The sequence below is a fragment of the Erythrolamprus reginae genome, chromosome 6 (assembly GCF_031021105.1).
Source record: "Erythrolamprus reginae isolate rEryReg1 chromosome 6, rEryReg1.hap1, whole genome shotgun sequence".
NCBI classification, from domain to species: domain Eukaryota; kingdom Metazoa; phylum Chordata; class Lepidosauria; order Squamata; family Dipsadidae; genus Erythrolamprus; species Erythrolamprus reginae.
This window is the reverse complement of record NC_091955.1, coordinates 94,176,848-94,190,611: the sequence shown is the minus strand read 5'-3', so window position 1 is coordinate 94,190,611 and position 13,764 is coordinate 94,176,848. Positions and strand designations below refer to the sequence as shown.

The 13,764-nt window shown below is 44.4% G+C and overlaps 1 protein-coding gene across 1 annotated transcript in view; it reads right to left on the bottom strand.

Moving 5' to 3' along the window:
- MKLN1 (muskelin 1) overlaps positions 1–13,764 on the bottom strand; it is a 55,185-nt gene that overhangs the window by 24,589 nt on the left and 16,832 nt on the right. The window contains exons 4-7 of the mRNA XM_070754982.1: positions 12,464–12,552; positions 11,384–11,493; positions 9,855–10,047; positions 5,703–5,780 (exon numbers count right to left, since the gene is read on the bottom strand). Of these exons, the coding sequence (XP_070611083.1) occupies positions 5,703–5,780; positions 9,855–10,047; positions 11,384–11,493; positions 12,464–12,552 (470 nt within the window). The remainder of the gene's footprint in view (positions 1–5,702; positions 5,781–9,854; positions 10,048–11,383; positions 11,494–12,463; positions 12,553–13,764) is intronic.

Genomic DNA, 13,764 nt, shown 5'->3' with positions numbered 1-13,764 from the left:
TCGTAAGTAGAGGTACCACTTAGGGAAAAGGAATCCTCAATCTGAGTATTGTATTGGCAGTTCTGTGTTAGCAAAAGCTTCAGAAGAGAAGGATTTAGGGGTAGTGATTTCTGACAGTCTCAAAATGGGAGAGCAGTGTGGTCGGGCAGTAGGAAAAGCAAGTAGGATGCTTGGCTGCATAGCTAGAGGTATAGCAAGCAGGAAGAGGGAGATTGTGATCCCGCTATATAGAGCGCTGGTGAGACCCCGTTTGGAATACAGTGATCCCCCGTTCATTGCGTCCCCAACCATTGCGAACAGGGTACTTCGCGATTTTTCAACCCGGAAGTCAAAATACCATCTACGCATGCGTGCGTTTTTTTCTATGGGCACGCATGCGTAGATGGCAACCGGGAGATCAGCTGCTAGGTGGCTTTCCTGGGTCTTCCCCCTCTTGCTGGCGTCAGCGAGGAGTTTCCCCACCGCCCACGCAAACTCCTCGCTGCCGCCCGCCCTTCGCCCGCCCACGCCGGTCATTCTCGCCGCTTTCGAGCTGAGTCCTGAAGCGAATTCGCTCCCGGACTCAGCTCGAAAGCGCCCAGAGACAGCGCCAAGGAACGGGCCTGTCCACGCTGTCTGTCAGCGCTTTCGAGGAGCGAAAGCGCCCAGAGACAGCGCCAAGGAACGGGCCTGTCCACGCTGTCTCTCGGCGCTTTCGAGGAGCGAAAGCGCCCAGAGACAGCGCCAAGGAACGGGCCTGTCCACGCTGTCTCTCGGCGCTTTCGAGGAGCGAAAGCGCCCAGAGACAGCGCCAAGGAACGGGCCTGTCCACGCTGTCTCTGGGCGCTTTCGAGGAGCGAAAGCGCCCAGAGACATCGCCAAGGAACGGGCCTGTCCACGCTGTCTCTGGGCGCTTTCGAGGAGCGAAAGCGCCCAGAGACAGCGCCAAGGAACAGGCCTGTCCACGCTGTCTCTGGGCGCTTTCGAGGAGCGAAAGCGCCCAGAGACAGCGCCAAGGAACGGGCCTGTCCACGCTGTCTCTGGGCGCTTTCGAGCTGAGTCCTGAAGCGAATTCGCTCCCGGACTCAGCTCGAAAGCGCCCAGAGACAGCGCCAAGGAACGGGCCTGTCCACGCTGTCTCTCGGCGCTTTCGAGGAGCGAAAGCGCCCAGAGACAGCGCCAAGGAACGGGCCTGTCCACGCTGTCTCTCGGCGCTTTCTTTTTTTTTTTTTTTTTTAATATTTTATTTATTGATTTTTAACAATTTAAAATCACACAACATAAAACAGTGCATAGTGAAATGTGAATTGTGCCCATCACCCCGACATACACACATTCCCCACCACCAAATTGGGGGTATTTCTTTTTTAATCCACTTAACCCAGGAGCAATATATCTGTCTACATATTATAGAGTGATTCTAGTTTATTTCTTGTAGCTTGGTCTCGGATTCTGCTCGTCATATATCGTCTTACCTTGTCCCACCGTCCCATCAGCTGTCCCAAATCAGTTTCATTATCCAAATTTATCCTTTTTTCCATAATTTCAAATTGAATATGATCCACCATGTACCTATACCAATTTTGCATTGTCCATTTTGTCGCATCCTTCCAACCCAAAACTATTACTGCCTGAGCACTTTCTATTGCTGCTTTTTTTATTTCTCTAAATTCTCCCATCGCATTGCTTTTTACTAATACTGCCATTTCCTTAGTGATTGTCCATTGTATATTTAACATTCCATTGATATCCTCTTTCACTTTTTGCCAAAATTCCTGCACTATCGGGCATTCCCAAAACATATGCATAAACACTCCTTTATCTTGACAACCATGCCAACAATTCCCCCTAACATTTTGCTGAAAATGTGCAAATTGAACGGGAGTAAAATACCACTTATGTAATATTTTCCTTCTCATTTCCCTAATTCTTGTATTTTTAATTTTCCTTATATCTTCTACTATATTTTCCATTTCTTGTACCTCTACTAATATCTCATTTTGCCACCATTTAGTCAATCCATCAATCGTGTCCCCATCTGACTGCACTAGCAGTTTGTATATATTAGTTGCTTGCGCCTTTATCCCCTCACTTTTTTCTCTTATTATTTTCTCTAACCCTGTCTCCTCCCGCCATAATACTTCTTTATTCTCCCTTTCATTTAGATATTTACATATTGCATTTATTTGTAGCCACCTTCCCTTACCTAACCACCATTCTATGCGATTTCTACTTGGCCTGCCATCCTTCTCGTATAACTGTTCTATCTTAGTTATCCCTCTTCCCTTCAACTCTCCTATAACCCTATTTAAGTTAATTTCGTTTTCTCTATTTATTACATAAAGCGATGACAGTTTAGATTTATATAATCCTATTTTCCCTTGCCATTTTTTCCAAATTTCCATAGTCCCTTTCATTGGGCCTATTAATTTTCCTATATCTCTCCTATTCCACTTCCTAAAAATTAATTCTCTATTATTCATCCCGTTTATCTGTTTTTCCAATTTCGCCCATTTATTTTCACTTAATTGCAACTCCATTAACCTTTCCATTTGAAAAGCTTCCCTATACAGCTCCAAACATGGAACACCCCATCCCCCCTCTTTTTCATTCGCAATTAACCACTTTTTTCTTATTCTTGGTCTCTTATCTTCTTCAATCCAGTAATTTAATTTTTTGTCCCACTCTTTAACCTTACATACCGATAACCCCCCCCGACAGCACCTGAAATAGGTACATCATCTTGGGAGCTATCATCATTTTTAAAGCTCTTATTTTAGAGAGTCTCCTTAGCTTTTTATCTTTCCAGCTCCTCATCTGTTTCAACATTTTCCTCCATGTTATTCTATAATTAATCTCTTCCATTTTCCCTGGGTTTTTTAATAACCAAATTCCCAAATATTTTATTTTTTTAAGTCCTAATTTCAACCCTGATTCTTTCCTAATTTCTATCTGTTCTCTCGGATCTGTATTTAAACACATAATCTCTGATTTTTCCATATTAACCGACAGTCCCGATTCCTGCTTAAACTCTTGTAAAATATTTATTATACCTTTAATCATCTCCATCGGGGTCTGGGTCAATATAATTGCATCATCTGCAAATAAATTTATTTTCATTTCTAATTCCCCTATTCTATATCCTGCCCAAGTGTTATCTTGTCTTATCTTATTAGCTAAGATCTCTATTGCTATTACGAATAATTTTGGAGACAGAGGGCATCCCTGCTTGGTGCCGTTTAATATTTTAATACTCTGCGTTCTTTGTCCATTCACTCTTATATATGCTTCATTTCCTTTATAAATCTCTTTTATAGTTTCACAAAATTTTTCCCCCATATTTAATTTGTTACATAATTTATATAAATAACTATGGTTAACTTTATCGAACGCCAAGGAACGGGCCTGTCCACGCTGTCTCTCGGCGCTTTCGAGGAGCGAAAGCGCCCAGAGACAGCGCCAAGGAACGGGCCTGTCCACGCTGTCTCTGGGCGCTTTCGAGGAGCGAAAGCGCCCAGAGACATCGCCAAGGAACGGGCCTGTCCACGCTGTCTCTGGGCGCTTTCGAGGAGCGAAAGCGCCCAGAGACAGCGCCAAGGAACAGGCCTGTCCACGCTGTCTCTGGGCGCTTTCGAGGAGCGAAAGCGCCCAGAGACAGCGCCAAGGAACGGGCCTGTCCACGCTGTCTCTGGGCGCTTTCGAGCTGAGTCCTGAAGCGAATTCGCTCCCGGACTCAGCTCGAAAGCGCCCAGAGACAGCGCCAAGGAACGGGCCTGTCCACGCTGTCTCTCGGCGCTTTCGAGGAGCGAAAGCGCCCAGAGACAGCGCCAAGGAACGGGCCTGTCCACGCTGTCTCTCGGCGCTTTCGAGGAGCGAAAGCGCCCAGAGACAGCGCCAAGGAACGGGCCTGTCCACGCTGTCTCTCGGCGCTTTCGAGGAGCGAAAGCGCCCAGAGACAGCGCCAAGGAACGGGCCTGTCCACGCTGTCTCTGGGCGCTTTCGAGGAGCGAAAGCGCCCAGAGACAGCGCCAAGGAACGGGCCTGTCCACGCTGTCTCTCGGCGCTTTCGAGCCGAGTCCGTGAGCGAGTTCGCTCCCGGACTCGGCTCGAAGGCGGCGAGAGACAGCGCCAAGGAACGGGCCTGTCCACGCTGTCTCTCGGCGCTTTCGAGCCGAGTCCGTGAGCGAGTTCGCTCCCGGACTCGGCTCGAAGGCGGCGAGAGACAGCGCCAAGGAACGGGCCTGTCCACGCTCTCTCTCGGCGCTTTCGAGCCGAGTCCGTGAGCGAGTTCGCTCCCGGACTCGGCTCGAAGGCGGCGAGAGACAGCGCCAAGGAACGGGCCTGTCCACGCTCTCTCTCGGCGCTTTCGAGCCGAGTCCGTGAGCGAGTTCGCTCCCAGACTCGGCTCGAAGGCGGCGAGAGACAGCGCCAAGGAACGGGCCTGTCCACGCTCTCTCTCGGCGCTTTCGAGCCGAGTCCGTGAGCGAGTTCGCTCCCGGACTCAGCTCGAAAGCGCCGAGAGACAGCGCCCCCCGGACCCCCAACCCGGGTTTGGGGGGCTGCTAGGAAGCCCTCCATGCCGGCGGCAAACAGCCGCGCCGCCCCAATCTTCGGCTCCTCGCTAGCGCTGTGGGAGTAAAAACACCATCTGCACATGCGCAGACGGTGTTTTTACTTCCGCATCGCTACTTCGCGAAAACCCGCTCGTTGCGGGGGCTCCTGGAACGGAACCCTCGCAACGAGCGGGGGATCACTGTACTGTGTTCAGTTCTGGAGACCTCACCTACAAAAAGATATGGACAAAATTGAACGGGTCCAAAGACGGGCTACAAAAAGGGTGGAAGGTCTTAAGCATAAAACGTATCAGGAAAGACTTCATGAGCTCACTCTGTATAGTCTGGAGGACAGAAGGAAAAGGGGGGACATGATCGAAACATTTAAATATGATAAAGGGTTAAATAAGGTTCAGGAGGGAAGTGTTTTTAATAGGAAAGTGAACACAAGAACAAGGGGACACAATCTGAAGTTAGTTGGGGGAAAGATCAAAAGCAAAAGCAACTACTCTTTCAGTAATATAATATTTTCTCATGTTACATAGAAACATAAGAACATCGGTCTTTTCCTGCTGTCAGTCTTCTATGTTTCTATGTAACATGAGGAAATATTATTTGACTGAAAGAGTAGATGCTTGGAACAAACTTCCAGCAGACGTGGTCGGTAAATCCACAGTCACTGAATTTAAACATGCCTGGGATAAACATAGATCCATCCTAAGGTAAAATACAGGAAATAGTACAAGGGCAGACTGGATGGACCATGAGGTCTTTTCCTGCTGTCAGTCTTCTATGTTTCTATGTCTCTTGGGGTTGTTGTTGTTTTTACACCTATGACCATTGGCGCATCCCCATAGTGATCAAATTTCAGGCACTTGGCAACTGACTCATATCTATGACGGTTGCAGTGTCCTGAGGGTCATGGGATCCCCGTTTTGCGACCTTCTGTTAAGTGAAGACGCCGAGGTTCGTTTTACAACGGTGTTAATAACGCCTGTAGCGACTCACTTCACCACCCGGGCAAGAAAATGGAACAAAGCTCACTTAACAACCGTCTTGCTTGAGCCCCGATTGCTGTTTTAAGTCAAGGACCACCAGTAGCATCCACCTTTTGCGGTCAGTTAGATCTTCGGAAAAAGCTCACGGCAAAGCCGGATTTCAATACTGTACCTTTGGTGCTTTTGGGAATGATCTGACCCCATCGTGGTTTGTATTCCTGCTGACTGATGTACTGGTTGAACAAGCCGTCTGTTTGAAAGGGAAAAGAAGAAAAGGATGAGAGGCCGACGTCTTCCCATCACAGGCAGCCTCGCAGGATCGGTTTTGAACGTTTTCGCGAAACAGCAGGAGAAAACAAGTGGTTGGAAAATAAGTTCAAACCGCCCAAGGAGCAGCAGATCCAGTTCTACAGAGGAATCATTGAGTCTGTCATCTGCACCTCTATCACTGTCTGGTTTGGTTCTGCAACCCAACAAGACCGACCCAGACTTCAGAGGACAATCAGAACTGAAGAAAAAACAATGGCTGCCAACCTGCCTTCCATTGAGGACCAGTATACTGCATGAGTCAAAAAAAGGGTGGGGAAAATATTGACTGACCCCTCGCATCCTGGACACAAACTGTTTCAACTCCTACCCTCAAAACGTCGCTACAGAGCACTACACACCAAGACAAGTAGACACAAAGGCAATTTTTCCCCGAACGCCATCACTCTGCTAAACAAATAATTCCTATTAATTCCTAAACTATTTACTAAGTCTGCACTACTATTAATCTCATCGTTCCCATCACCCATCTCCTCCCACTTATGACTGTATTACTGTAACTTTCTTACGATTTATATTTACTAGTTCCTAATATGATTGGATTGCTTATTTGTACCCAGACTATTCATTCATTCATTCATTCATTCATTCATTCATTCATTCATTCATTCATTCATTCATTTTATTTATTAGATTTGTATTCTGCCCCTCTCCGCAGATTCGGGGCGGCTAACAACAGTAAAAAGACAACATAAACAAATCTAATATTAAAAAATCTAAAAAACCCAATTTAAGAGATTCCTTGGAGCTGGAGGACGGTAAATCCCCCCCCCCCCCGCCGTTGTGTATACTCCTGTTCCTGTTGATTTTTCAGATTCCGATTCAGAAAGTAGTTATGAATTAGTGGCAGGTCCTGATTTAGAGGCAGATGAAGTAGGAGACCAACCACAGGGTGTTTCTATGAGTTCAGATTCAAGCGAAGGAGAAGCAGATGCTAGATGGGTAAATCCTTATTTCAGACGCTTGCAGAGGCGAAGAGAGCAAGTGTCAGCGAAGAAATATTAAGGAGAGGAACGGGTTAATTAATTAAGTCATTAATTCATCACGTCCCGGTGTCAGCGGAAGACAAGAGTTGAGTTGTCAATTCTGTTTCTACTTAAGAACTTGGTCACGGAACCAATTAAGTTCTTAAGTAGAGGTACCACTGTATTTACATTACATTGATGTATTGTTCGTTTTTACATTTGTACATTTATGACATTCTATTACTTATGGTTGATTTGCGTTTTCTTTTTTGTAAACGTGGCTGTGTTTCATGTGATGAAAATGACAACCCAGCTTTTTAGTTTTGTTTATTTTGAGACCTGCCACTGTACCATAATCTTCCAGAACTTCTAATAATTTGGGACCTGAGTCTAAGGGATCTTCTAAGATGAATACCAGGTCATCTGCGAAAGCTTGAAGCTTATAGGTTTCTTTCTTACAGTTTAATCCCCTTATATCTTCCTTGTCTCTAATAATTCTCGTTAATACTTCCAGAGTTAAGATGAATAATAAAGGGGACAGTGGACATCCTTGTCTTGTGCCTTTGTAAAGAGAGATTTTTGTCGATGTGTCTCCATTAAGAATAATATAAGCTGATTGGACAGAGTAAATAGCTTTTATTGCATTTATAAATTTGGGGCCAAATTCCATATATTCAAGCTGTTTAATCATAAATTTCCAAGACACGTTGTCGAAAGCCTTCTGGGCATCAAGAAATATTAACACCACTTGTTTTTCATTATGAGCTTCATAATACTCCAGCGTGTCTAACACGATTCTAATATTGAGCAAATATAACTTGATCTAATTTTCGTTTTCAATACAACTCCCCTGCTTATTCGCTGATACTGTTATCTGTTTTGTTTTTGTTTGTTTGCCTTGTTTTTTTTTCCATATTGTATGTGCTATGCTTTGCAATGTACCATATGTTGTTTTATATGATGTATATGTTTCTATTTTAATAATAAAAAATTTAAATTTAAAAAAAAAAAATGACAACCCAGCCGGCCCGAGGATCGCAGAGAAAAGCCCTCCAGCAATGTGAGAAGCTGATGCAAAATAAAACAGAAAGCTTCACACTCTTGTTTGGACCTGTCAGCCACCCAGGGTGCAAAAAACAATAGCAACGCCAAGAGGTAGAACGAAGCCAGCAGTTATGACACCACACAAATCACAGGGTTAAAAGTCTTCCAGCGGCTGCAGCCTTCCCCAACAGATCACCCACCAGATGCCCTGAGGTTGCAATTCCCAGAATTATCTCCACGGGATAAATACATTCCCAACATACTTGGAGCTTTTTTAAAAAAATAAAACACCAATTCACCAGCTCCCTTACTACCGTGTTTCCCAACCTTGGCCACGTGAAGATATCTGGTGCACCAGTTGCGGCCCTATATGGATCGGGAGTCACTGCTCACAGTCACTCATGCCCTCATCACTTCGAGGCTCGACTACTGTAATGCTCTCTACATGGGGCTACCTTTGAAAAGTGTTCGGAAACTTCAGTTTGTGCAGAATGCAGCTGCGAGAGCAATCATGGGCTTCCCAAGGTATGCCCATGTTACACCAACACTCCGCAGTCTGCATTGGTTGCCAATCAATTTCCGGTCACAATTCAAAGTGTTGGTTATGACCTATAAAGCCCTTCATGGCATCGGACCAGATTATCTCCGGGACCGCCTTCTGCCACATGAATCCCAGCGACCAGTTAGGTCCCACAGAGTTGGCCTTCTCAGGGTCCCGTCGACTAAGCAATGTCATTTGGCGGGACCCAGGAGAAGAGCCTTCTCTGTGGCGGCCCCAACCCTCTGGAACCAGTTCCCCCCAGATATCAGAGTTGCCCCCACCCTCCTTGCCTTTCGCAAGCTCCTTAAAACCCACCTCTGTCATCAGGTATGGAGGAATTGAAGTTTCCCTTCCCCCTAGGCTTATAGAATTTATACATGGTATGTTTGTATGTATGAGTGGTTTTTTAAATTGGGGTTTTTTTGGATTGTTTTTAATATTAGATTTGTTTACATTGTCTTTTTATATTGTTGTTAGCCACCCCGAGTCTTCAGAGAGGGGCGGCATACAAATCTAATAAATAAATAAATATCTGGACTTCAACTCCCAGAATTCCCCAGCCAGCAAACGCTGGCTGGGGAATTCTGGGAGTTGAAGTCCAGATATCTTCAAGTGGCCATGGTTGGGAAACACCGCCTTATTAGACAGAAATACCTCTGACCTTTCTCCCAACCTGTCAGCTCTGCCCCAGCTTGGTTTTCTGGGAGAGGGAAAAACGGGTGCTTCGCTGGCAGTGGAAGTCCGGAGGCGGGGCATCCCAGCGGTGGCGGTGGGTTTGTAAGGTGAAAATAGTTTGTAAGAAGAGGCAAAAAACCCTTAAACCCCGGGTTTGTATCTTGAAAAGTTTGTATGACGAGGCGTTTGCAAGACGAGGTATCACTGTACATTTCAGCTTTTAAGTTGCATTCCTGAAATACAGTGTTCCCTCGATTTTCGCGGGGGATGCGTTCTGAGACCGCCCGCGAAAGTTGAATTTCCGCGAAGTAGAGATGCGGAAGTAAATACACTATTTTTGGCTATGAACAGTATCACAAGCCTTCCCTTAACACTTTAAACCCCTAAATTGCAATTTCCCATTCCCTTAGCAACCATTTAGATTATTATTCACCATGTTTCTTTATTAAAGTTTATTAAAAAAAATATTTATTAAAGGTGGACGAAAGTTTGGCGATGACATATGACGTCATCGGGCGGGAAAAACCGTGGTATAGGGGGGGAAATCGCAAAGTATTTTTTAATTAATATTTTTGAAAAACCGTGGTATAGACTTTTCACAAAGTTCGAACCCGCGAAAATCGAGGGAACACTGTACATCAACTTTTGCACGACATTCTAATTTTTCGAGGTTCACCTGTACATCTCGGGGGCATCGCGATGGGTTGTTCCCCCTTTCCCCAGCTCCCAGCGCAAGACGGCAGTTGTGACCCACAACCCTTTGGGCCCTCACCGTTGACAGCTTTTTCTATCAACTCTTCGCACGCGTTGAAGTCCCCCTTCAAGACCAGCTTCTCGTGAAGGTCGGTCAGCATGGGGTGCTCCAGGGCGATCTTGGTTTTCTTCTGCAGGGACTCGAACGCCTCCGTGTAGTTGTGCTGGCGGAAGTGCTTCAAGCAGAGGCGAATGGCTTCCTGTTCACGGTACTACTGGAACACAAGAAAACCTGTGAGAAGAGAACCGAAGGGCCTCCCGCAACATGGCCTTACGACAACTACGCTTAGGTCACAGACGAATAAAAGGGACAGGCTTAGCAGAACGATAAACAGGCAGTCCTCGACGTTTGTTATTACTATGTGCATAACTGGTTGGGTTTGGCAATATATAAAATGAATCGCTTGTATGTATTGAAGCACTATAGTTTTAAGATGTAATGTTGGAGATGGCCACAAGAGGGAGACAGAAGCGTGATTCTCTCTCTCTCTCTGTCTCTGTTATTTCTCTGTTTGGTATTGCTGCTTGCTATAGTAAGAACTGTGTGTTCGATGCTGGTTTATGTCGGACATAAACACTTTAGGAAATGTCCAGAGATACTTTACTAGAAGAGCCCTCTGCTCCTCCAATTGCAACAGAATATCCTACACAACCAGACTTACAATCCTATGTTTAGAAAGCTTAGAACTAGGTCGCCTTAAATACAACCTTAGCCCATAAAATCATGTTACAACATCTCCTCCCTCCTTCCCTTCCTTCCTCCTTCCCTATCTCCCTCACTCCTTCTCTCCCTCCTTCCCTATCTCCCTCGCTCCTTCTCTCCCTCCTTCCCTATCTCCCTCCATCCTTCTCTCCCTCCCTCCTTCCCTTCCTTCCTCCTTCCCTATCTCCCTCCCTCCTTCTCTCCCTCCTTCCCTATCTCCTCCCTCCTTCTCTCCCTCCTTCCTTCCTCCTTCCCTATCTCCCTCCCTCCTTTTCTTTCTTTTTCTCTTCCTCCCTCTCCCAACCTACATTCCTCTCTCCCCTCCCCATCTCCCCTTCCTCGTTTACCAACCTCCCTTCCTCACCTTCCCTTTCTCTCCCAACTTCCTTCCCTCTCTCATCATTCCCTGCCTCTCTCCTTCGCTCCCTCCCTCTCTCTACTTCCCTTCTTCCTTTCCCAGTCTCTCTTCCTCTCTTTCTCTCTACTTCCCTCCCTCCCTCTCTTTTTCAATCTCCCTTTCTCTCCCTCCCTTTCTCTCCCAAGTTCCTTTCTTCCTCTCCCTCCCTATTTTTTCTCTTCCACTCTCTCCCAACTTCCTTCCCTCTCTCACCCTTCCCTGCCTCCCTCCTTCTCTCCCTCCCTCCCCCACTCTCTACTTCCCTTCCTCCTTTCCCAACCTCTCTTCCTCTCTCTCTCCCTACTTCCCTCCCTCTGTCTCTTTCTCGATCTCCCTTTCTCTCCCTCCCTCTCTTTCCCAATCTTCCCTTCCCTCCTCTCCCTCCCTCCCACTCCTACACAACACCCACCTATCTGGCAGCTGTTTCACACACAGTTTACAACCCTACCTTGCTGTACCAATTGAGGCAGGGTTGTACCACATCTGGATCATCGATACCGTTGAGTTCAACATACCAGATGCTAAAATTGAAGCTGGGACCCCAGGACAGGAGCGGAACTGAAAAAAAGAAGGACAAAGAAAATTTCCCAAATCTCTGAAGGCAAGCGATGAATTGCTCTCATTGGTAGGAATTTTCTCCTTAGTTCCAGGTTGCTTCTCTCCTTGGTTAATTTCAAATCAACCCTAGAAGCTTTCAAAAAGAGGCTGGACAGTCTGTCAGTCTGTCAGTCCGTCCGTCCGTCCGTCCGTCTGTCTGTCTATCTACTATCTATCTATCTATCTATCTATCTATCTATCTATCTATCTATCTATCTATCTATCTATCATCTATCTATCTATCTACTATCTATCTATCTATCTACCTACCTACCTACCTACCTATCATCTATCTATCTATCTATCTATCTATCTATCTATCTATCTATAGTTAGTTAGTTAGTTAGTTAGTTAGTTTTTTCCCTGATTTATTGTTTTTTTCACGAATTCCCTGATAATTCCCTGATATTTTCCAAACTGCTGATTTCCCTGATAATTCCCAGATTTCCCTGTTTTTCAGGTTTGCTGGACACCCTTTCAATTAGTACACATGATTATCTGACTGATACTGCATAAACATTTGTGTTTGAATATGGGCATCAAAGTTTATTTATTTTACTTACAAAGTTAAAAAAAAACCTAGTAATTGATGGTCTTTTAAGTTCCCAAACAGTTAGGGCAGCCTTTCTCAATTTAGAATAGAATGGAATGGAATAGAATAGAATAGAATCTTTATTTAGAATAGAATAGAATAGAATATTTAGAATAGAATAGAATATAATTTTTTTTAAAATAAAATAGAATAGAATAGAATGGAATGGAGTCTACGGAGAGGGGCGGCATACAAATCTAATAAATAAATGGAATGGAATGGAATAGAATAGAATCTTTATTTAGAATGGAATAGAATAGAATAGAACAGAATAGACTGAGAAATGGTGAGCCAGAATTAGAGATGGAAACACTTTAATAAAAGCAATGACAGATTTACCTATTTTAATAAATCGACAAGGAAACATCTGCTCATCAATTTTATACTTCAAAGTAAAGGTTTCTTTGTTATAGTCATTCTTTAAGCCACTGTAAAGAAAACAAAACAAAAGATGAAAGGTTATTCAAGGTGGACCTAGAATTTGAAGTGAATTAGTAAACAGGCTTTATGTACTGGCAGCTATAAAAGGGCCATTAAGGGCCAGAAGGCCGTCACCAATAATCCTGACTAGACAAATTTCTTTTCTGCACATCATTTCTTCTACATTCAAATTAGAATGTCAGCCTTGAACATCTTGGAGAGTCAACATTATCAAAAATCAATCTGGATACTTAAAAAAGATTTAATTTGAAAATCGATTGATCATTTGGGAAACATTTTTTTTCAATCTCTATTGAAAATAATTCTACGGTACTTTGACTGCACAACAGAAATAGGTCGCTTACACAAAATCCCATCATTAACCTTGGAGTGTTCACAAATTCTCTAAAAGCCAAGCAGCAATATATATATACCAGGGTGTATACCAGGGTGATCCAACAGAAAGAACATATAATGATATAATTATAATTAAATTACAATTCATATAATTTATTATTTGACTTAACAACCACAACAGAGCTCAGTATTTCCACTGCTAAATGAGATGGTTCTTAAGTGAGGTTTGCCTCATTTTACAATCTTTCTTGCCAGAGCAAAGTGAATCACTACCGTTGTTAACAATGTACTGTATTTTTCGGAGTATAATACACACCTCCCCGCGCCCCTAAAAAAAATTTGAATCTTTTTTTTCCAACCTTAACAAGGTGCTAACAATCTTCCAGGCTCTTCCAGGCTTGCAGGGTTGTTTTCATTGCTACTCCCTCAGAAAAAGTTTTTTTCAGCCCTAACAAAGTGCTAACAAATCTCTTAGTATGCAGGATTTTTTCAATGTTATTCTCAAGTTTTTTTCCAACCCTAAGTCTTTGCAGACATTGCTATTCCCTCCCCAAAAGTTTTTTTTTCCCCCAGCCCTAACCAGGAGGTAAATAAAGTGCTAAAGCTGACTGGACTCATGACGATAGCCAGCTCAATACCTGGTAGGCAGATTTCCTCTTATTTTCCTCCTCCAAAATTAAGGTGTGTCTTATATTCCGGTGCCTCTTATACAGTGGTACCTCTACTTAAGATCTTAATTCGTTCCGTGACCAGGTTCTTAAGTAGAAAAGTTTGTAAGAAGAAGCTATTTTTCCCATAGGAATCAATGTAAAAACAAAGAATGTGTTTAATTGGGGAAACCACAGGGAGGATGGAGGCCCTGT